The sequence below is a fragment of the Cherax quadricarinatus genome, chromosome 7 (genome assembly GCF_038502225.1).
Source record: "Cherax quadricarinatus isolate ZL_2023a chromosome 7, ASM3850222v1, whole genome shotgun sequence".
Taxonomy (NCBI): domain Eukaryota; kingdom Metazoa; phylum Arthropoda; class Malacostraca; order Decapoda; family Parastacidae; genus Cherax; species Cherax quadricarinatus.
The window spans coordinates 55,321,293-55,347,111 of NC_091298.1; the positions used below are offsets into that span (position 1 = coordinate 55,321,293).

A 25,819-nucleotide genomic window follows, 5' to 3' on the forward strand; every position below is an offset into this window, starting at 1 on the left:
TCAAAGACAAAAAAAGTACAAAGTATTATGAGAGACAGATGCTACTAGTTCTGCAGCATACAAGAAAATGAAATCAAATTGTTCATTAAATTAATTGGGCTCCCAGGAATGAAATGTAAATATCCTAGTATTGTACAAGTTCATTATTTACATGTCTATTCCAAAAAAATAGAAAATGTTGGCACATACAGAAATGGTTTAACAGATTATGAACAGCCATGTAAAAGAATGAGCCTGGCCCAAGGAGTAATAAAAGAAGCTTGCCAACCTGGAGACTTAACAGAGACTCAAACAAGCCAAAAAGAAATACGGTATACAAATATAAGGAGGGAGGAAGAAAGAAATTTTAAAGATTTTTTTTTTCATATAAGAGCAAGGTGGAGCCAGATCTTATGTTCAAGTTTGTATAAAGCACACTAACTATGCAAGACAGAATGCAAAGCAACAAGGACGATGGCAGAAATCACAATTAGAAGAGGAATGCTAGATACTTAATATGAATTTCAGAAATGCATTTATAGAAGGGGTAACTTCAGCTGAGGTACAGTTTAACCCCAACAATCACATTAGGTGGGTCCAATTAAAAATATCATAGAGGAAGTAAAGGAGCTTCAGCTAAATTGTTTACAATAAAAAAACTATTAAGCCAAATAAAAACTAGCAGATTTCATTACAAGAATGTAAATAGGCAACTTAGGAAGTAGTAGCAGAGGTAGTAGAAAGTAGGGAGAGTAGTTTTTTGCCACAAGAGATAGAAAAGTGAGAGGAGGGAGGCAATAGTAGTAGTAGTAGAAAAGGTAAATGTGGTAGTAATAGAAGTGGGGTAAGTCTAGGGACAAGAAAAAGAAACACTGCAGGAGGCTTTTTCTCTGTAGATGGCTTTCTTTCTCCTTATATTGTCAACTCACCGAACTTCAGAATATTCCTGGCTTGAACTGATCCTTTCATCTCTCCCTACCTCTTCCCCTTTCTTATTTTTCTGTATTTCTTTCTTTGTTTTTCCTTTCTTCTGCCAAGTGTGTTCTGTCCTTCAGTTTTCACCCCCCCTTCCCCCCATCCCCCTGTGTTTCTGGTCCTATCCTTTGTGGGTCCTTAGCTCTCCTGCAGTGCTCCTTTTCTTTGTCCCTAGACTTACTCCACTTCTACTACTACTATGACTCCCACTCCTGTACTACTATTACTGTTTCTACCATTTCTACTACTATTCTTTTGCCTCCCTTCTCTTACCTTTCTGTCTCTTGTGGCAAAAAACTACTCCCCCTATTTTATACTACATCTACTACTACTTCCACTACAGGCAACTTGTAGCATTATTAAGGCCCACATATACTAAGAAACAGAACACAAGGTGTAGGGTAAATACCATTCCACGGGAGACATGACAAAGTACATATTGGGGTAACTTTCAGAAATCTTACATATATCAAGGAACACTGTTATGCATGTTAAAGGAACAGTTTGAACAACACTCTTCTCATCTGTTACAATACCTGTGGACTTCCAGAATGCCAAACTAGTTATCAGGGAATTGGATCAGTGCAGTAGGTGCTTTTTACACTCATCGTTAACACCAACACCATAGCTCAAAATATTGGAAGTTAATTATTTAAAAAATCCTCACACAATATATTCTACCTAAGCAAAACATGGCCATCTTTTTTTTTCTCTCTCTTTCATTAACAACACCTGACCTTTTTGACTATTTATATTATCTTACTCATTCTCTTTATTAGATTGATAACACCCTTATTGGGCAAAACATCTTTTCACAAATGTCTTTATAAAAACATGAGGTGCTGATTTAAATACTTGATGAGCTTGGCCCATGGCCGGGCTCCAAAACTCTTCAAAAGTATATCAAAGGTATAAAGGTGTTAATGACCATTTTTACCTAAGTTAATGTAACGCTTGTTTTACACATGATCTGCTTTCAGAAGCACCTGTAGAAATATTAATAGTGTTAGAGATTGCCATAATTTTTAGTGATACAGCAATCAATAATGACTTGCCAAAATTGCAGTAGTGACAAAATTAAATTATAAAATAAATATGTAAATTAATAAATTAAACTACACACCATCAAACAAAATGATGAATGAATGGTGACTGAATCTTGCTGTTTTTTTTATTGGTATTCTGAAAGTGTTTCCTGTTTCCTTTGGTTCCTGCACCAAGTTACATTTAAGGAAAGATAAGGTAACTTTAGGTTCCTAAGGAAATAATATATTACTTGAAGTTCCTATATCAAGTCACAGTTAAGGGAAGATGGTGTTATCTGGGGTTCCTGCACTGTCATATTTATGAGAAAAGGGTATGGTATGCCACATACTTGAGATACTCACTGAATGTATAGCAGACTTCTGCCTCACAGTGCCTACATGAGCTACATACATAAGTATAGCCTTTGGAAGTGGTGGGTATGGTCTGGCCCTTCAGATGAACAACAAATTATACAAGATTCAACATGATGTGAGTGTTTGACCCTCCTCCAACAGGAATTATCACTGAGATTTCCCTCAATTGATTGAGGATCAGGTATACACACTTTACCCATAGCTACCTACTTGTAGATGTTCTTGCTGCTGACTGTGGACCACATTTAATTGTTTGCCCACTGTTTCAGCCTTTTCTTTTGCTTACTGGTAATTCATATATTTTTTTTTTCTAATTACTGGGGTATCTATAGGGACCTCAGGGATCTTTTAATTGCCTTTTTGATATTGTTTTTTTAATGGGGTTTGAACTGATGTAGGTTATTTTTAACTTGTTGGAAGAGTATTTATTTATCTTGAATTTTTGTCATAATTGTAGCTTTTTATTTTTTTTACGTGTACTTAATTTTAAATGGTTTGTATTTATTTTTTTACCAAGAGCACTGAGCTACCAGGTCAAAATGCCAATCCAGTCTCATAACTTCCTTCTCACCAGTGCAGCTTCTTTTTCCAACTTTTATTTACATACTTTATGAAAAAAAAATTCAGTCATAGACTTAAGATAAATGTTGTTCAGGTCAACTACATGTGGTTTTACAGACACTATTATGAATATGTACAATGGTTCCAATAAGCAGATGGTTATTATAGGCATACATATTTTTCCTCCATAAGCCATGTGTGTCATAAGAGGCAACTAACATGCCGGGAGCAAGGGGCTAGTAACCCCTTCTGTATATATTACTAAAGTTAAAAAGAGAAACTTTTGTTTTTCTTTTTAGGCCACCCTGCTTCAGTGGGATAGGGCTGGTTTGATGAAAAAAAAAAGACAGACATGGCCAATTAGTACGTAGTTTTAACCTACAATAGTGCAGTAGATTTCTGTGGTTTATTTCCATTGTGGTCTTTCCTTTAATTTCAAGAGAAAAATCTTGATTGGATTAAGGAATGCAAGTACAGAAAAAGTACCCCTATTTTCTTCAATTTTCTTTCCTCTTACAGAAAGAACAGAAAGACTTGCAGTCATGTAAGAGCATCATTTCGGAGTTGGAAGTTCACGAAGATGCCTGGCCGTTTCTCCTTCCTGTGAACACTCGACAATTCCCAACTTACAAAAAGATCATTAAGAAGCCCATGGATCTATCTGCTATCAAGAAAAAGCTAGATGATAACCTGTAAGTTTGGTCACAATTCAAGACACTTCAGTAATCTGTAATTTGTACATGCAGATTAGGAAAATGTACAGTATATCATAACTTTTCGATCAGCTCATTTTTTGGAGCTGGTTAGTTGTGCATGTCTTGCCTAGTACTTGTGCACTACAGCAGTAGAATAATGACTTGTGAGTCAGGAAAATGAGGCTGTTTTGAGGACAGACTAGCAATAATACAATTCAAAGGCTTGGAGATACTGTATACGATAGGTACTGTACAGGTTAGGAAGAATAAGTGCGATATTATTCCAGGTGAGCCCCAATCCTCTGAGGTCCCTTAATGCAGAAGTACATTGTTCAGTGTTTAAAACATAGGTTTCTATACTTATGCTATAATGTGACACTCCTGCATATTCAGTATTATATAAGAAATGTAACGTTCAGTCCAAACCAATTGGTAATCTGGAAATTATTTCTTCTTATGCATTGCAGATTATTTTATTCCTCTTATTTTGTCTTTATTTATTTATTTTGTATTTGTATATTATGGTAGACTAATACAGGAAAACACTACAATTTATCTTTTTATCCCTTCTCTGTTGTCTGTACATATTCTGGTAAAAATGCCAAAATGCAGAGCAGTTGAATATATTCTAGATTTGATTTGCAATTGTTACAACAGTACATAAAAGATGACAATGATGTTTACATTGGACTCTCCCCACAGGTACAAGACACGAGAAGAGTATTGTGAAGATTTAAGACTCATGTTCAATAACTGCGAGACATTTAATGAAGACGACTCCCCTGTCGGCAAAGCTGGGCATAACCTTCGATCCTTCTTTGAAACGAAGTGGAATGAACATTTTCCACCTACGTAAGGTAACCACCTTTCCCAGTGGGAGCTGAAGGAAAAATTTAATATTTGACAGACATTGAATAATTAAGTGGCATACTGCAAGCAAGTGAATTTTGTGTATTATTGCATAATCAAATTTTGGAATAAAATAAATGCCCATATAATGAGATTCATGATTGTCACCTAACCAATACATATATAATTTATGCAATGCATGCATTCACATACAGTGTACACATACACACACACATGCACGCACACACACACACACATGCACGCACACACACACACACATGCACGCACACACACACACACACACACGCGCACACACACACACACAAAGAAGCAAACCAAAGTAAAGAGCATATTTTCAGTTGATCCTGTGTAGTACAATGTATTCTTTGTCAAGAGACTTACTACACGGCTTTCATGTATCTGTGACTTGAAAATTAGCTGCAATATGTGCAGTATGAAACAAGTGATATTGCAGGAGCTACAGAGGCCATCCATATTGGTGACCAAAGACTGTGTGACTACTCAGAAACTACAGATGGAGCTGCGGGAAGCTTGTCACACATGTCTGTAGGGTCCTGTAGGAGTCTGACGCTGGGCTCTCTCTCCTATTCCAAAGACTCAAGCGTTTGAGTGTGAGTGCATGAACATTAATTTAAAAATAAAAAAGAGTGAATTAGTTACTCGCCTGAAGTGTTTACAGCAGTGTAGATACGTGGACCTTTTTTACAAATTATCATAAACCTTATTTTTTATTCTTTTTTTTTCTTTTCCCCCATCCCCCCTTCCCCTGTGTAGAGCAGCTATACATGCTTCTGCCAGATGTTGAAGTACAGTTTTTAATAGTAAGGTCAGGTAGAGTTTTTTATATATGGCATTAAAGAACTGCGTAAGTGATGTAGCATTTTACATAAACCTTCCATTGAGTATGTAAGATGTAAATGCTAATATCAGTAAATGTACAGATAATTTCTTCAATGTATATAAATGGTGAGCATGAAAGTGTTAGTGAGTGTGTAACTACAAAATACTGAAACCCTTCCCATCACACTGATTCCCATGACCTTCCTATCAATTTTAAAATGTTTGGCAAACTCAGATAAAGGGGGTAAGCACTAGAGTGTAGCTGCAAGTCTGAAGGTCCATAAATGGTGGTTGATAAGTGGCCTTTTTGACAGTGCAGTAACAAAAGGCTTGAGGTGCACAACTTTGTATGATATAGAAATGTTTATTGTTGGAAAACAAATACACAGAATTAAGGTGTACTGTACTTTACATGTGAAAATAGCTTCTTTTAAGTTGCATAAATGACTGCTAATAAAATAAATCTAACATTTAATTTTTTATCATGAAAACATTACTTTGAAGTGCTTGATAAAATATCTCTTGTTTTTACTTCTTGGTTTTTATTGCTGCTGCAGTGGATATCTTGCTGCATGTTGAACACAATGAAGAGAATTATTATCGAAGTCTAAATATACTGCATTAATGCTCAGATCTCATATATAAACCTCTTCTTAGTGGTGTGATGAACAGTTTACTTACAAGTCAATTATTTTACTTATAGTAAAATTCAAGTTTTTCAAGTTCATTTAGTTGCATTTAGCTATTAAATGTCCTAAATTATATATTGGTGATAAAATATGTTTTAACTACATTCAGTAAAACAGCTGATTTCATGTACAGTGTGCAACTGCAATATGTTTGAATGATTAAAAGAAAATTATTTTGAGAGTAGTGGTATGAAGTGAATCATTTAAGGTAAGTTTTTGAGATTCCAGAATGTAATAACTATTGGACAGGTTGACTTTCAAGACAGGAAATGCGTGCTCAGACTGAAATCAGGTAAGTATGTTGGATTACTCTTCTTTTAAGGCAGCTAGGAAGCAAGTGATGGTGAGACTACTTGTTTTGGTCTCCCAGCCATGGTGGGAAATGACTCATGTTTTAAAAAGAAAACCACAATTAAATACTGTATCAGTAGTGCTTTGTCTATTAGTAACATTATGTATTGTTGTTATATGAGTGTGGATTTTTTTTAATTAGTCTATATCCAGAAAAATTTGTAAAAATCTCCATAGTTGTTTTTGCCTGTGCAGATTTTTTATCAGTATGTCTGTCTTGTACAAATGTTCTTAATATTCTTACATATTGAAATATTGCAGATATAATATTTTCTAAAGTGCTGAAACATTTATACTTTTGGCAGTTTTGCAATTATTCCTTTAGTATTGGTTTAGCACTCAAGTAATACTCACTGATAAGGTGAATTAATAATTTATTAATTGAATTTAAAAATAATTTAAAACTGCTTATATAAAATGCAAGATATTTAAAAAATAAAAGAAATGTATGGCCATCAACAATAACATTGAAACAAAAATATTTAAAACAAATCTCTTTTAAATTAATGTGGTTATGGAAACTTTAAAGTTGAGGGTATATTCCAGAGAGAGAGAGAGAGAGAGAGAGAGAGAGAGAGTGCAACAGCTTGTCCTGTAGCCCTTAGTTACCAATTTTAATTCTCTGCCAAAGTTATATTTTGCAAAGCAAATTAATTTTTAGCCATTCCATATTATTTCATTAGTTTTTTTCAAATGTTTACCAACAGCCTCTTACATTACTTTGTATCTTAAAATTAAATTGGTACATACATTTATGTCAAAGAAAATTTGTGACAAGTGACAGAAAATTATTTGTCTTTGCTTTCGGTTCTCCAAAAAAGAACATGGAATCAGCTGCTTTAAAGGGGAATCAGAACAAAATGTTTTGGATACTATATATAATTTACTGGTACTTTTTATTATTAGAAAATGTATAGCCTTAACTTTCATTTATGATTTTGATTTGAAAAAGGGATGTATGGCCATTTTGGTGTAGGCATTCTGTAAGCATACCTCATTTTAGTGGCTTTTTTAATATGAATATGCCTGAAACCTATCACAAGTATAAGGTGCGGATATGGATAATGGAGGTACATAGTAGCTTTTATGTCAGCATGACAAGACCGAGCCCAAAACCACCACCTGCCTTACTTTCAACTCCTGGGCCGAATTCATAAAGAAACCCTGCAAGGGTGGAAAGGAACAACCAGGTTACCAAAATTCTCTATGACTAGCCTGGAACACTAGTTTTACTGAATTCGGGCCCCAAATCTTTTTTTCCATCTCTGTCCAATCATAACCCTTCATCATTTCTGTTATTTTCCAATAAAATTATTTTTTTATTTATTTGAAATATTCTGCATCTACTGATTTTATGCTACATGTTTTATAAGACATTTACTATGAATACAGTATATATAAGGGTATATGTATGTACAGTATTAGTGATGAACAGATTAGGAGTATGAGTGTTCATCAGTTTGAGGGGTACTGAGAACACAAGCAGAGTAGAATATGTTTAAGCAAAAGCAAAAAAGAGATTAATGACCAACATTTTCTTGTTTCTTTCAATTGCCAAAGTCTTTTATTCTCTTGGTTCTATTTACTTTTTTTAATTTATATCCTTACATCAAGATTATTTAATATTGCATTGATTGTTTGTTATTGTGAATCTTGAGGATCATTTTGCTTGATACTAAAATGGCCCTTTAGTCACTAGTGCAAAAGGCCCTTTCCATATTTTCTCATGGGTATGATTTGGCAGGGATAAACATCTGTAAATATGTGCTGTGTAGTAGCCGAAGTAGAAATTAATGCAAATATTTATTTACATGTAGAGTAGAGGCTATGCAGTGAATCTGGAAATACAAGAAAAAATATAGTCTTCTGTGTAATTAGAATAATATTTTTAGATACTTTATGAATAAGATATTATTTTCATGATACAAGCCTGGTTTTCTTCCAGTCTTGAGTGTCAGCAGCTCTGTATAATATGTATTAAGTGTACTGGCCAAATCATTAGTTGCTATGAGAGATAAATAAAATCCATTTAATTGCTATTCTAAGCAGCCACTCTGGGAAAGTGTTTGGTTGCCTTTGGGAGCTGCCCTGTGTGCCAGCAATGTATGTTTGTTGGTTGTTGAATGTTAGTGGTTGTCAAGTTATGTTGGCTGCCAAGTTTGACCCTCTAGTAGTTCTGGGTACCTGGGTGGTGACTTAAAAAGAGTTAGGCCTCTCAACCCCTTCCCTTCTTTCAGTGTGTATTTAATTGTGCCGTGTTTAGTAAAGGACGCCTTGCCAAACTTGGGGTCTCAGTGACTTGTTTCTACACACATAATGTTACTTTGATCTTAAGTTTGAGGTAGTTCATTCCGATGCAAGTTCTAGGATGTGGAGGAGCATTTGCATCAGCTTGCCATTCTTTAGTATGGTTCATTAAATTACATAAACCAACAATTTGGCCATCAAATGTGTTCCTACCCTTTAAGTATAGATGAAAATGAGAGTTGTGACTACTAGCAAAAATTGTTTTATGCATGTTCTAATACAGTCAGCAGAGGGATGACATAAAATAATTCAGGTCATAATTGTTAGCAACTGTAAAGAAATAAGCAGTTGTAGTCCTTGACCTCACAATACCATTTCCTATTTTTATCACTTGGTGGCAGCCAGCAGGAATCCTATTGAAGCACAAATTTAAATCTAGAATTGCCAGTTAAGTTAATTTATTGGCAATTAGCCTATTGCCCCATTTATTTATTTTTTTGTATGGATATTACATTCATATTTTATTATATATTTGTACAGTGTGTGTACATGTTGCAGGTGACAATTCAACAGCTGTTGAATGGTTTATTTCTTTTCACTCCTCCTTTATCACAGTCAAGGAAAGAGATGTCAAAGACAAAATTAAAATAAAGAAACACAGAAATAGTTCCAGTGCAAAGAGTAGCAGGATTAGGAATTAAGAGGTTAACCTTTGTTTACATATTGAGGGCAATTGCAATCATATTCTTTAACTAGTATTTTATGTACAGTCAGTAGATGTGTATTTATGTGCTCAGTTTTAGATAGTGAAAATTATGGTTATTGTAAGTTGGAAGGCTTATACCCAAAGTTAAATTTTATTAAGTTAAATTCTTCTCTTTGTTTAAATTTTTTCATGGGGTAAATAGCATCAAATATAACTAAATCACTAAATATTTTACAAGCATTACACTGTAGTGCAAAAAAATAAATTGTAAAGGATGGCCTTTGAAATAATTTATTAAGTTGACTTGGCTTCAGTCAATCTTGTTTATATGGAGGGCAGAAAAGGGGCCTGTTTTATTGGCCTCGCATCGTTCATTCTTCATTTGTTGTATACAAACAGTTTCAACCTTTGTACAGCATCTAGTTCGTAATAAAGTACGTCCAAGAAGATATAGCGTTTGCTTTTGTCCATTACTAATTATAATATATGTGCTCCTTTATGTATATGTGATTGCTAGGATGTTTGGGAGAGATGCAGGATTAAAAGATGTTGGATCTGATTCAAAGTGGCCCCTTCAAGGATGGGGTACCTTGGTATGGCAAAGGAGCTCCTGATCAAGGAATTAGACCTCTTGGCTTCCCCATTTAAGGATATTTCCTCCTTTGTGAATTTCGGCTCCTAGACAGAGGAAAAAAAGAGATCGTCATCTGTTCCATTCAGTCATGGACCTCAGTGGTGGTGCTGTTTGCTGTGGGAATTGGGTTATCTGGACACATGCTGGGCTGCCTTCCAGGGCCTCGGAGGGCAGCCCTGTGTGTCCTTGGGTGGCAAAAGTATTCTTGGAGGCTGCTTTTTGGTTCCAGGAGGTGGCAGCCAAAGGAGTATGACTCCCAACATTTTCCAGTTGCCAACCTTTCTTCTTCGCTGATTGTGGAGGTGCCATCCTAGTGTATTGGGATATTGGTATACCAGGTAGGGTAAGGGAGTGGTTTCAATGCAGCATCGGCACTGCCTGCCGCACTGAAGATACTCGAGAATACTGAGGGGAGGGAGTTATATGGTTTGTTTTTGTTTCTCCTTGGAGCTGCCCCTTCCTTTTCTTTTTATAAAAATAAAAAATATAAAAACATTTTCAGTAATGAGTAGTAAAATTCAATCTTTGCCTCCTGGACCCCTTGCCCCTAAGACACCCTTACCTAACCCCGGCACTCCCGTGGACATTCCTTGAACCCAGCATCACTTTTTGGCAACACCTCATTGCCTCACTCCAGTACCTGCATTCTGGCTGATCCTGTTAATACACCTGACCTTCATTTTATTATAACCATGCTCCCTGCTTCTCCCACAGTGGCTGTTGATTTTTGGATCATTCGAGCATAACAGGACAGTTTGGCTCAAAGTCGTTGTCCAAATGACCTTAACCCATCTTTGATGATTTAGACACTGTTACTACTGACACACTATGTTCCTATCCTAAGAAACACACTACCTGGAAACCTATTCTTCTACAGGAAGTATTTCAAAGATAATCTTGGACAAAATTCTTTTCTCTTCAACCAAGAACAACTATGATTACCTTAATGACCATGGCATTAGTAAAGCACTTACGAAGCGTTTTGGCGGAATGCAATTTATTGTTGTGAAGGATGCTGCACAAGCTGACTATCCTTCCCTCTTCTCTAATCACAACACACATTACTATATGCAGACCTTCTTCAATTCTAGCTGCAGTATTGTGATCATACTGCACATTATAGTCCAACAAGAATTTATGCAATGTGGTTTTGGACATTAAGGAGCAACTCGAGCTCCAGAATTCTTCTGTCTCCAAAGTGAAAACTTAGGTCTACCTTGCCCGATGTCAGAGATGTTTTCCAAGCAACATTGCTGAACTGACCTTCGACTTCAGGGAGTTTCTAGCCTTGGTTTATATAGCAGAACTTCTTATGACACTTCAACAATGTAGACAGTGCTGGTGCTAAAGCCACCCAGCCACATATTGCAGATCATTGGCAGCATGTATGGTCTGTGATACAACTTATCATAACAATATCCTGCAGCCACACCTTTCCCCTGCCTGCTTTAACTGTGGAGAAGCTCAACCCAGCATATTCCTGCCACTGCCCAGTTTTCTTACAAGAGAGTGAACTCCACTCTCAAGGAAAAGGAGAGCTTCTCATACTATGCCAATAACTAAACTCCTCCAAGGAATACATCCGTGGCTCTCCTCCAGAACTGCTTGGCACTGACAGTGTCCCTGTTGTTCCCTACCCTATAGTCACATGTGTCCAATCTTTATGCAGTCCTCACCTCTGACATTCCTACTTCTTCGCTTTCTTCCATTCTTACTCCTTCATCCTCCTCCAATTTCCATGTTTCTCCACTTACATAGCCTTTTCTGGCTGGACAGCGCTGCATGACCCTTGTCAGTTTAGCATTTTATTCTTCTTCTTTCAACAAACCGGCCGTATCCCACCGAGGCAGGGTGGCCCAAAAAGAAAAATGAAAGTTTCTCCTTTTACATTTAGTAATATATACAGGAGAAGGGGTTACTAGCCCCTTGCTCCTGGCATTTTAGTCGCCTCTTACAACACACATGGCTTACAGAGGAAGAATTCTGTTCCACTTCCCCATGGAGATAAGAGGAAATAAACAAGAACAAATACTAGAAAGAAAAAAGAAGAAAACCCAGAGTGGTATGTATATATATGCTTATACATGTATGTGCAGTGTGACCTAAGTGTAAGAAGTAGCAAGACGTACCTGAAATCTTGCATGTTTTATGAAACAGAAAAAAGGATACCAGCAATCCTACCATCATGTAAAACAATTACAGGCTTTCGTTTTACACTCACTTGGCAGGACGATAGTACCTCCCTGGGTGGTTGCTGTCTACCAACCTACTACCTATTAGCAATTTATTATTTGATTATAATAATTTCCTGGCTGGGCTCTCAGCTCTTCCTCCATGCCTAACTTTCCCTACCTCTGTGTTTTGCCCCATGCCTCCTCCTCCATCTGTAATAGTTTTGGAAATCCATCCATCATTATATACTGCCCTTAACCCCATCCCTGTCCATACCCAGATTCCTTCATCCCAGGACACAACTACTCTCGCTTCCAATTTTGGCAACTGCCAATGTCTCTCCAATCTTTATTCCATCGACCTCTTGCATCTTGTTACCTGCTGCTTCTTTGACCTCAGAAGCTATTGAGACCATCAGGGCCGGCCTTAAGCCGATTAGACCAACTGCTCCTAATTATGCCCCATGCCTAAGGGGGCCCCGCTCTAGAGTGTAATCTACTCTTGGCTTGTCAAGTACACACAACATGAAAAAAAAAAAAAAAGGGCATCTGGAGAAAGGAGTTTTTCCAAGCTGAAAATAATCAAAACTTATTTGAGATCATCAATTCAGCAAGAAAGTTTGAACAGTTTGGCAGTTATGTCCATTGAATCTGAAATTAGCAGGAGTTTAAACTTTGGCAAAATTCTAAAAGACTTTGCAGAGAAAAAAGCAAGAAAAATAACTTTATCTTAACAAAAGGCAATAATAATACGAGTCATTTATAGTTTACGAATGTTAAATGATTTTTAGAAGTCCGAAAAAGATAATTTCTTTCCAACAGCGCATTTAAGTCCTGATTCTTTTTTGAACAAAAATAATATTTTTAATAAATCATTTCACAGTCACTAAAGCAAGTGGTATTGTGATGATATACTTTTCAGAGGTGATATACAAATTTTGTTTGTTACTTGTAGGCTTACATGTATGCAATTTTATATTAACCCTTTGAGGGTCGACAGGCCCTCTCCGAAACTCGTTCTCAGGGTCGGCCAAATTTAAAAAAAAAAAAAAAAATTTTCTCTTATGAAAAGATAGAGAATCTTTTCCCGATCATAAGGACACCAAAAGTTTGAAATTTGATGGAAAACTTACGGAATTATGCTCTCGCAAAGTTAGCGGTATCGGCGATGTTTACGCATCGGCGATTTTGCCCACTTTGAGCCCCATTTTCGGCCAATTCCACTGTACTAGTCGACAAAAACATGAATATTTCGCTAGAACTCCATTTTTTCTATCGAATGGGTGCAAGAAACCATCCATTTATGAAATTCAACTATCCAGTACAGTGGTCAGAATTTAGCAATTTTGCCAATTTCATACAAATTTCAAAAGATGCCAATTTCCGAATAGGGTCCAGAATAAACAAGAAAGACATTCCTGGCACTAAAATGACATTTCCTCTGGTCATTAGTCACATCTCAAGGCCCCTCTTATGTTCTTTTGCTTTCCACTTTGAATTTTTATTCTCACAAAAAATATAAGATTTACTGTTATGCAGACTACTGCATTAGTGTAAAAAATGGTATAAATATTATTGGTGCACTTGTGAAAGAATATTAGACTCACCAGTTGACGTGTATTGCACGCTTGGCACGATTTGTTTACTTTTGAAATTTGGTAAAAATCGAACATTTCTGCTACTTTGAGCTCAATTTCAAGGTACCTTTCATTGTAAAATCAGTCAAAATCATCTCAATTTCTGTAATATGTCTTCCATTCTATAAAATGAGACCAAGAAAACTAGAATACAACAATAAATACCATACGAAAATACAGTGCAAAGTCGCTGTTTTATTCCAAAAAAATGGTCAGTTTTTTTTTTTTCTCATTATGCACTGTGTGCTGCAGGATTTTTTTTAGACTGTGCACACTGACCACATAGACCCATTCTTTCATATGAAGGCCTACCAGCTTTCTCCCACTAGATTTGAGGGCGCTAGAATTTAGGCGTACTAGTACGTCAAAAACCCTGGGTCGTAAGCCGTACTAGTACGTCCGAAACCCTCAAAGGGTTAAAATGTAGCTTACATCTGTTTGTTCGCATACATTTTTTAAGTGCACAGTTTGCTTGCTTTTCATACATGGGACCCACCAAAACTCTTCCCAACTGGGCCCCCGCACCTCCTAAGGCTGGCTCTGGAGACCGTAACAGCTTTTATTAAGGAGACAAAAGTCTTCAATGGATGTCAACCTGCCCCCTTTTCTCATTCTTACCCTCCGCATTCCCTTACACCTGCTCCTACTTGACATTTGAGTCCTCCTATGGTCATCTCCAAATCACTTATTTCTAATTTACTGCTACCACCACAAACTAACTTTACTAACTGCACTGGTCCATAGCTGCCACCTGCCTTGAAATGTTGGCATCTTACTGTTCTCTGATAATGGCTTAATTACAGGGTAATATCAGAGGATTCTGGGGGAGCTCCAAATGTTGCTCATGCAGTTTTTTCCTATGTGTATCTGTTGACAATAACTGAAATTACATTCTGTTACTGGAATTCCCTATCTCTTGCGATCTTGCTGTATTTTATTACAATCCCTCAATCTTTTTCTAGATGAGACATACATTGAAAGTTTGCTTCTTGTGTACAGTTATATCCTTCTTTCTCAGCTTTCATTTCATACTCCACTTCAATTTACTGTGACCCATGTCTAGGTAAGTGATGAACAGTCTGCTCTTTGTGTTTTTCTCTTTCTCAGATATTATCTGTCCCTGTTCAGTTTCTAATTTCTTCCTTTCCTAAGCCACTCCTTTATTAGGTGATTTTAATGTTCACCCTTTGCTCAGGGGAGAGTCACTGTGATTGATGAGGACCTGTTAAGAAGCTTTTCTCGCTTCTCTTCCTCTCCTAAACACTAGCACCCCTATACATTTACATCCTCTCACTCATACCATGCCTCTTTTCTCATTTCTCATGAGTCCTCATCTTCCAACAAGTTACTGCAACTTTTTACCACATCTGTTCTTTCTGCATCATCAGTTTCAATCCTCTAAACCTAGTGGTCTCCTTACTATGCTTGCACTGTGTTTCAAACACTCTGCATGGGGCCAATACCATTACAGCAGAGCTGCAGTTTGATTTCTAGCTCTTAAACAGGCAGGAGTGCTTCCCTGTTGTGTTAGTCAGGTGACAATACATACTTGTTGATAAGTTTACATGTTCATTATCACTGCCTCTACCTGTATATGAAGTCTGAAAATGAGGTACGTAAGTTGACTGGCAAGTACTCTTTGGACTTCCTCCAGTTTTTATAGTTGTGGATGAAAGATTGCAGACCCTCTTAGAGACTGCCACAGAACTTGGGCATCATCTTTTGTGTGTCCCAAAGTCTACATCTATACCTCTCATTTTTTCCCTCCAAATTAAAGGGAGTCGACACCTCTAGATTTTACATGCACTGTATGACCGTTACAGATTTAACACATTATAGCACATTAGATTAGGGTTGCTAGTTGTTTTATTTCCCTGCCTAGGGGCTGGATTTAAATGGGAAAAATGTCAAGTGGAGAACGGGAGAGTTGAGGATATTATGATTATATCCAAGAAAGGGGACAAGAGGTCCATTTTCCTGGCTCAAGAGCCCTTGAGGGTCAATCAAAATACAACCCAGTGTGTATATGGGGATGGTTGGGCTGGTGTCACTGGAAGGACAAAAATCAGTTTCCTACATATTATTAACACTTAGCAAACATTAGATGGCCTTTCTAGTAGCTTTCACAGGCCTCCTCACCGGTTAGTTTGTTAAATTTAAAGTCTATATACTGAGCGAGTTATTAAGGTTGCACTTCACCTATACAAAAAAATCTAGAATACTTTAATCCATAAACTACAGATTAAGGTAAACTGTATACATGTACTAGATATGTACACCTCGATGCATACACACACACACACACACACATCAGTGAAGAGGCGGGGCCAGGAGCTGAGTCTCGACCCCTGCAACCACAATTAGGTGAGTACACAGTGTACATGCACTGAAAGTTCTTAAGGTCAATTGATTACACTAGGGTCATTAAAGCTGCATGGAAAATAATTAAATCCCTAAAATTGGGATTAAAGTAAAGTCTCATCGTATATACACTGAAAGAAATACACCTTTAGGTGTACGTGTCCTGTGTGTGACGTAGAGATACGAATAAGAGCATGCATGGACATCTGAAGCATGTGTTGTGGTCACTAAAATCACAGCTCCTTCAAACGTACACACACATACACATGAAGCCTCTGTACAACATGTGTAGTTTGCCCCAGTTTCAAAGTCATGCATTCATATAGTTGTATCAGTGTATATATACAGAGGCGTACAGTGGAACCTCAAATTTCGAATGTATCGCTTATCGAACTTCGAAAATAGAACCCTTTTTTCGAACCAACTTTGTCTCTATTATTGAACTCGCCCCTATTTTCGAACCGCCGGGTGCCAGACCTGTCCAGCAGCCCGCTCTGTCCGCGTCCCCATGCAGGCGCCGTGAGCCAGTCTGGTTTTGTTGATGCTTGAGTGAACACTAACTTGCGCTCTCATTCAAACATTTTACGATTATTTCATTGTGTTTAGTGCTTGTGGGACTGTGAAATAAGCTACAATGGGTCCAAAGAAACTTGCTAGTGGTACCCCTGTGGTAAAGAAAGTGAGAAACACCATAGATGTGAAGAAGGAAATAATACAGAAGTGGAATGTTGTTCAAATGTTTGTGGAGAAGTACCACCCTGAGCAAGCTGAAACAAGCCATCTTTGCAACAAGTTCAGTGACAGAACCATGTCCCATTTTAGGGAAATCTTAAAGATGCACGAGAAACAGAGGACTCTGGACAGTTGTTTTGTGAGACAGGGGTCCAGTGACTCTCAAGCTGGTCCTAGTGGCATTAAAAGACAGAGAAAGGAAGTAACCCCAGAGAGAGTTTTGATACCTAAAGTCCTTATGGAGGGGATTCCCCTTCCAAACACTAACCCCAACTCCCTCTCTCCTCCTCCCTATCTTCCAGATGCCATCACCAAACTTCAATAAAGGTAAGTAAAATGTTATTTTATATGTTTATTTAAATTTATTAATTCATAATTGAACACTATATTTGTTGTATGTAAAACTATACTTAATATCTATAAAATGTATTTTTTTGTGAATAATTTTGGGTTTCTGGAACAGATTAATTGTATTTCCATTATTTCTTATGGAAAATATTGCTTCGCTTTTCAGACTTTTCGAATTTAGAACTAACTCCTGGAACGGATTAAGTTTGATATTTGAGGTTCCACTGTATATGTCTGAAGTGTATATACACTTGTTTATGTAATTTCTATGGGATTATAGTATTTTTTTAGTTAGAATTCAGGTGTATTGCAGCCTAAATGACCCACTTGCGGTAGCAGAGCTTTTAGTTTTTAACCTAATGCAAACTATAAACCTCACTAACGTTTACCCCCACGGGAGGTGCCTTGATGTTAGTAAACGGCTCTTGATCTAAGGAATGGCACCTGAATACCCTCCTTTTTCCCAGGCACTGTATGATTTCCCTGTGGTTTTAGCTGTCCCCATGAATATAATAATAATAATAATAATAATATAAATAACATATTCACTGGGGGTAATTAGTTTTATCCAGTGTTATGGTGTGATGTAACTTATTTTATCAAATGTTGAATTTATTCTCATTGTTATTACATGTATGGGGTGTAAGGTATATTACCTGACTGTCACCTCATCTGTCCAATACCAGGGCAGCCTCAGGGGATAATAAGAATACTGTACACAAATAACCCTGTACATAGGAGAGAGAAGTTTACGGTGTTTCCATCTGACTTGGACCATTCACAAAGTCACTGAAACGTCGTCGTAAGCTTCTCTCTCTCCTATGTTCAGGTTATTTGTGTATTGTTCCAGTCATGGTATTGTGCATTTTTGTTCTTTCTGTATAATAAGAATTTTCATCTTTGTGTTCAGCAGTTCCTGATTGTGGACACCCACTCCATCTGTCTCCCTAACAGGTGAGTGAGCTTTTGTTTGTGACTGCATGCAGTGGCTTCCTGTTGTCAATCCTCATGCCTGTATTACACCCAATGTCAGTATTTTCTGGCCATTTTAATTTGCACTCTTTTAGTGTGAGCTTTACTCAAGGCTGAGTACAGAGATACTCATTTTTTTATCATTTTTGTACACCTACCGTGTGACAGATCATCTGGCCAACATGGATTCTAATTCCAAGTGTCAGCTGTCTCCTCCAGCTCTCTTGTCCTGGTGGTGATATTATTTCATGTGAGCTCTCTGAGCTCACTGCATTTAAAACATAAACTCACTGATTCGTGGTTTTCTGGATTTGCTTTGATTATTCTAGGTTTTTACTGATTTCCCAAGAGCAACTTTGATAAGGGACCATTTTTTTTTGCGAGGAATACAAATTCAAAGGAAACTCTTAATTTTTTCTTTGTATTTTATCTGAAGTAATATAATTTATAATATTTTACAGGATTTCAATAAACGTTTTTCTGTTACAAGAACACAGCACTCAAAATATGGGACAATTAGCAGAAGAAAATGAGGAACATGCATACAGTATGTTGGTAGAAAGAAGGGCTATTATGTGCCTCCACCTCCACTCACTTTAGCTAGCCAGGGTTATACTAAACCCGAAAAGTGGACACTCAGCAGAAATCAATAACTATAGGTCATTTTCTAACTTGCCATTATGTAAAGAAAAAAATACACACTCGCACATTATCACTGTTTTTGCAGAGGTGCTCAGAATACAACAGTCTAGAAGCATAAACATATAAAGATACACAACATATCCCTCCAAACTGCCAATATCCCAAACCCCTCCTTTAAAGTGCAGGCATTGTACTTCCCATTTCCAGGACTCAAGTCCGACTATATGAAAATAACCGGTTTCCCTGAATCCCTTCACTAAATATTACCCTGCTCACACTCCAACAGATCGTCAGGTCCCAAGTACCATTCGTCTCCATTCACTCCTATCTAACACGCTCACGCACGCTTGCTGGAAGTCCAAGCCCCTTACCCACAAAACCTCCTTTACCCCCTCTCTCCAACCCTTTCGAGGACGACCCCTACCCCGCCTTCCTTCCCCTATAGATTTATATGCTTTCCATGTCATTCTACTGTGATCCATTCTCTCTAAATGACCAAACCACCTCAACAACCCCTCTTCTGCCCTCTGACTAATACTTTTATTAACTCCACACCTTCTCCTAATTTCCACACTCCGAATTTTCTGCATAATATTTACACCACACATTGCCCTTAAACAGGACATCTCCGCTGCCTCCAACCGTCTCCTCGCTGCTGCATTTACCACCCAAGCTTCACACCCATATAAGAGTGTTGGTACTACTATACTTTCATACATTCCCTTCTTTGCCTCCATAGATAACGTTTTTTGACTCCACATATACCTCAACGCACCACTCACCTTTTTTCCCTCATCAATTCTATGATTAACCTCATCCTTCATAAATCCATCCGCCGACACGTCAACTCCCAAGTATCTGAAAACATTCACTTCTTCCATACTCCTCCTCCCCAATTTGATATCCAATTTTTCTTTATCTAAATCATTTGACACCCTCATCACCTTACTCTTTTCTATGTTCACTTTCAACTTTCTACCTTTACACACATTCCCAAACTCATCCACTAACCTTTGCAATTTTTCTTTAGAATCTCCCATAAGCACAGTATCATCAGCAAAAAGTAACTGTGTCAATTCCCATTTTGAATTTGATTCCCCATAATTTAATCCCACCCCTCTCCCAAACACCCTAGCATTTACTTCCTTTACAACCCCATCTATAAATATATTAAACAACCATGGTGACATTACACATCCCTGTCTAAGACCTACTTTTACCGGGAAGTAGTCTCCCTCTCTTCTACACACCCTAACCTGAGCCTCACTATCCTCATAAAAACTCTTTACAGCATTTAATAACTTACCACCTATTCCATATACTTGCAACATCTGCCACATTGCTCCTCTATCCACTCTATCATATGCCTTTTCTAAATCCATAAATGCAATAAAAACTTCCCTATCTTTATCTAAATACTGTTCACATATATGCTTCAATGTAAACACCTGATCTACACATCCCCTACCCACTCTAAAACCTCCTTGCTCATCCGCAATCCTACATTCTGTCTTACCTCTAATTCTTTCAATTATAACCCTACCGTACACTTTTCCTGGTATACTCAGTAAGCTTATTCCTCTATAATTTTTACAGTCTCTTTTGTCCCCTTTCCCTTTATATAAAGGGACTATACATGCTCTCTGCCAATCCCTAGGTACCTTCCCCTCTTTCATACATTTATTAAACAAAAGTACCAACCACTCCAACACTATATCCCCCCCTGCTTTTAACATTTCTGTCATGATCCCATCAGTTCCAGCTGCTTTACCCCCTTTCATTTTACGTAATGCCTCACGTACCTCCCCCACACTTACATTCTGCTCTTCTTCACTCCTAAAAGATGGTATACCTCCCTGACCAGTGCATGAAATTACTGCCTCTGTTTCTTCCTTAACATTTAAAAGTTCCTCAAAATATTCTCGCCATCTACCCAATACCTCCATCTCCCCATCTACTAACTCCCCTACTCTGTTTTTAACTGACAAATCCATATTTTCCCTAGGCTTTCTTAACTTGTTTAACTCACTCCAAAATTTTTTCTTATTTTCATTAAAATTTCTTGACAGTGCCTCTCCCACTCTATCATCTGCTCTCCTTTTGCACTCTCTCACCACTCTCTTTACCTTTCTTTTACTCTCCATATACTCTGCTCTTCTTATAACACTTCTGCTTTGTAAAAACCTCTCATAAGCTACCTTTTTCTCTTTTATCACACCCTTTACTTCATCATTCCACCAATCACTCCTCTTTCCTCCTGCCCCCACCCTCCTATAACCACAAACTTCTGCCCCACATTCTAATACTGCATTTTTAAAACTATTCCAACCCTCTTCAACCCCCCCACTACTCATCTTTGCACTAGCCCACCTTTCTGCCAATAGTCGCTTATATCTCACCCGAACTTCCTCCTCCCTTAGTTTATACACTTTCACCTCCCTCTTACTTGTTGTTGCCACCTTCCTCTTTTCCCATCTACCTCTTACTCTAACTGTAGCTACAACTAAATAATGATCCGATATATCAGTTGCCCCTCTATAAACATGTACATCCTGGAGCCTACCCATCAACCTTTTATCCACCAATACATAATCTAATAAACTACTTTCATTACGTGCTACATCATACCTTGTATATTTATTTATCCTCTTTTTCATAAAATATGTATTACTTATTACCAAATTTCTTTCTACACATAGCTCAATGAAAGGCTCCCCATTTACATTTACCCCTGGCACCCCAAATTTACCTACTACTCCCTCCATAACATTTTTACCCACTTTAGCATTAAAATCCCCAACCACCATTACTCTCACACTTGATTCAAAACTCCCCATAAACATACACATTAATAGGTAAGCATTACATGTATATTTTTAACTCTTGCCAGTCAGGATTCAGTCCACGATATACAGGTCCACATCACTTTATCCGAAATTCTGAAATTCAAAAAGTTCCGAACACCAAAGTTTTTTTGTGGAGTGTGGAGCATCAGTCATCTCTACATAACTCCAACGCTGCCACGTGGCAGAGTGGTCCAGCACTGACAGCCAGAGTGGCAGGCGTCAGTTGTGTCTCAGCGCTTGTAGTGTTCACACTTGCGTATGCTGTTTGATGATACTTTGTTTTTGCTTTTTGTTTTATGACTGCGTTTAATTTCACTGAAAATGTCAAAAAGAGCTGTAGATACCCCTATGAGTAACAGTGAGAAAAAGAAAAGAAAGCATCTGATGTTATCAATAGCAAAGAAAGTAGAGTTACTGCAGAAGCTTGATCGTGGTGTGTCAGTGTAGTGTCTTACTGAAGAATATGGTGTTGGAACTACCACTGTTGTTAATGCAGTTAATGCTTGGAAGGATGTTGATAAATCAACATTAACAAATACTTGGTACAGACTTTGGCCTAAAACAATGTTTGATGTAAATGAACCTACAGATGAAAACTTTGAAGGATTTTGTGTCACTGATGAGATGATATCAAACCTCATAACTTACACTAAAAGTTTATCGGACGAAAGTGTAAATAAGTTACAGGAAGCTGAAATTGAAGAAATGCTGAACATTGACAATGATGCACCTGTTGTGCATTCCTTGAGTGATGGTGAAATTGCTGAAATGGTGTTAAATACAAATAAGCACAGGTATAGTAGTGATGATGATGATGATGACATTGTGAACACAGGCCTTGAACAACATGCATTTATCAGTGAGCAAGAGATTATGGCAATTTATTCAGTTAAAGAGAGATTGCTTAGTCAGAAACCTACGTTAATAAGACACTTGAAGTCTTTAAAAATGCCATCTGTCAACTGTCTTGAGAATCGTCTGAAGAATCATGTTCCTGGTCTATAATTATCCCATTATTTCATTTATCAATATATTACTCTATAAATAAACCGCAGTAGTATTTGTAGTCTTTATTTATCCCACTTAGTGTGAGTATTCATACGTTTTTGCTGCAGTGTTAATGTCTGATTATGGGGTGCTGCCCTAGACCCCACCTTCATTCTGAGATTCGAAAAATTCTTAAACTCAAAACACTACTGGCCCCAAGGGTTTTGGATAAAGGGATGTGGACCTTTATTATCATATTGGCTAGCTGTTGCTGGTTGCAAAGGGGTGCACATCACAGTTCAAGGTTCAGGGCCCCAAAAATGTAAGTCTGCCACAGACTGTAACGTTCCTATATTGATAAGTTGAGTTGATAGTGTTAACATAACTCTAATTTTACATGGTGTTTGTCGTTAAGGCAGGGCTTTTATACATGTATGAGTATGGCCTCTAATTCCTAAACAGTATAGCCTCTAATTCCATAATAGCATGGCTTCTAATTCCATAACAGCATGGCTTCTAATTCCATAACAGCATGGCTTCTAATTCCATAACAGCATGGCTTCTAATTCCATAACAGCATGGCTTCTAATTCCATAACATCATGGCTTCTAATTCCATAACTTCATGCCTTCTAATTTCATAACAGCATGGCTTCTAATTCCATAACAGCAGGATGTTATGGTTTTGTATCAAAAGCTTTTCTAGCATCAATATGGAGGCCCATTGGATATTTATTTTCTGAAGATCCTTAGATTGTGTCAAACATTTCATCATTCACACTTTTTTCCTGGCCTGAATCTAGACTGGCAAGAGTTAAAAATATAATGCTTACTTATTAATGTGTACGTTTATGTAATTTTTTTACATAATGGCAAATCAGAAATTGATCTAAAGTTACTGATTTCTGCTGGGTGACCTCTTTTTGGGTTTAGTATAACCCAGCTAGCTAATGGCGAGGGGAGGTGGTGGTATATAATAGCCCTTCTTTCTACCAAAGTACTTTATGCATGTTCCTCATTTTCTTCTGCTAATTGGCCTATGTTTTGATTGCTGTGTTCCTATAATAGAAAAACATTTATTGAAATTCTGTAAAATATAAAGTATACTTCATATGAAATACAGAGTAAAATTAGAGTTTCCTTCAAATTTGTATTCCACGCAAAAAAAAGTCAATGATCAAAGTTATTCTTAGGAAATCAGTAAAAACCTAGGATAATCAAAGCAAATTTGGAAAACCGCGAATCAGTGAGCTCATATTTGAAATGGAGTATTCTGTGATGAGGCTGATTATTATTATTATTATTATAATCATGGGGAAACGCTAAACCCGTAGGATTATACAGCGCCTGTGGGGGGTGGAGTGGAAGGTATTCAGGTTTAATTAAGGGAATTGAAGCACATATCCAATTTCCTAGATCAAGAGCCCCTCACCAGCATCAAGGAACCTCCCTTGAGGGGTGTGATGAGGCTGAGAGCTCACATGAAATAATATCACCAGTACAATAGAGTTGGAGGAGGCAGCTGTCACGTGGAATTTTGATCCGTGTTGGCCAGATGATCTGCCACACGGTAGGTGTACAAAAAAAAAAAAAATTATCTTTGTACTCAGCCTCGAGTAAAGCTCGCACTAAAACGAAGGAAATTAGCACAGCCAGAAAAATACTGACACTGCCTGTAATGAAGATTGAGACACTTATGCAACATATGGGAATCTTTATTCAGGAAACGTTTCGCCACACAGTGGCTTCATCAGTCCGATACAAAGTAGAAAGGCGTAAGGAGAGGAGGAGTTTGAGGTAATCAGTCCCTCAGCCTGGAGTCGATGTGTTCAGTCCATCAATCTTGTAGAATGTACAGCATAGGGCTGTAGACGTGGCTTATATACTGTAGTGAGGTGAGGCGAAGCAGGAGGAGGCGAGGTCATAGTGGTACCATCCACTAGTCGAAGTAGGTCTTCGTCCAAAGGTTGGACAAGTGTTGAAGAATTCTTTGTAACAAGATCCCATGATGCTGCAGTGTCAGACAGTTGTGATGAATGGTTTGAAAAAACCGACAAGTTGAAGATTGAGACACTTATGCAACATATGGGAATCTTTATTCAGGAAACGTTTCGCCACACAGTGGCTTCATCAGTCCGATACAAAGTAGAAAGGCTGTCTGTCTGACACTGCAGCATCATGGGATCTTGTTACAAAGAATTCTTCAACACTTGTCCAACCTTTGGACGAAGACCTACTTCGACTAGTGGATGGTACCACTATGACCTCGCCTCCTCCTGCTTCGCCTCACCTCACTACAGTATATAAGCCACGTCTACAGCCCTATGCTGTACATTCTACAAGATTGATGGACTGAACACATCGACTCCAGGCTGAGGGACTGATTACCTCAAACTCCTCCTCTCCTTATGCCTTTCTACTTTGTATCGGACTGATGAAGCCACTGTGTGGCGAAACGTTTTTTGAATAAAGATTCCCATATGTTGCATAAGTGTCTCAATCTTCAACTTGTCGGTTTTTCAAACCATTCATCACAACTGTCTGACACTGCAGCATCATGGGATCTTGTTACAAAGAATTCTTCAACACTTGTCCAACCTTTGGACGAAGACCTACTTCGACTAGTGGATGGTACCACTATGACCTCGCCGCCTCCTGCTTCGCCTCACCTCACTACAGTATATAAGCCACGTCTACGGCCCTATGCTGTACATTCTACAAGATTGATGGACTGAACACATCGACTCCAGGCTGAGGGACTCATTACCTCAAACTCCTCCTCTCCTTACGCCTTTCTCCTTTGTATTGGACTGATGAAGCCACTGTGTGGGGAAACGTTTCCTGAATAAAGATTCCCATATGTTGCATAAGTGTCTCAATCTTCAACTTGTCAGTTTTTCAAACCATTCATCACAACTGCCTGTAATACAGGCACGATGACTGACAACAGGAAGGCATTGTATGCAGTCACAAAAGCTAGCTCACCCACCTGTCAGGGACAGATAGAGTGGGTGTCTACATCCGGAACTGCTGAACAGGAAGACGAAAATTCTTATTTATATAGAAAGAACAAAAAGGCACATAGGAGAGAGAGGAGCTTATGACGACGTTTCGGTCAACTTTGTAAATAGTCAAAGTCGGACGGAAACGTCATCGTAAGCTTCTCTCTCCAATGTG

General features: G+C 37.9%; 1 protein-coding gene across 34 annotated transcripts in view; it reads left to right on the plus strand.

The window, feature by feature from the left end:
• LOC128686856 (bromodomain adjacent to zinc finger domain protein 2B) overlaps nucleotides 1-9,762 on the plus strand; it is a 709,144-nt gene extending 699,382 nt beyond the window's left edge. For all 34 annotated transcript variants that reach the window (XM_070082464.1, XM_070082491.1, XM_070082470.1 and 31 more), the window contains 2 exons: nucleotides 3,435-3,607; nucleotides 4,313-9,762. In XM_070082464.1, the coding sequence (XP_069938565.1) occupies nucleotides 3,435-3,607; nucleotides 4,313-4,466 (327 nt within the window). In that variant the 3' untranslated portion in view covers nucleotides 4,467-9,762. The remainder of the gene's footprint in view (nucleotides 1-3,434; nucleotides 3,608-4,312) is intronic.
• Nucleotides 9,763-25,819: the final 16,057 nt, after the last annotated feature.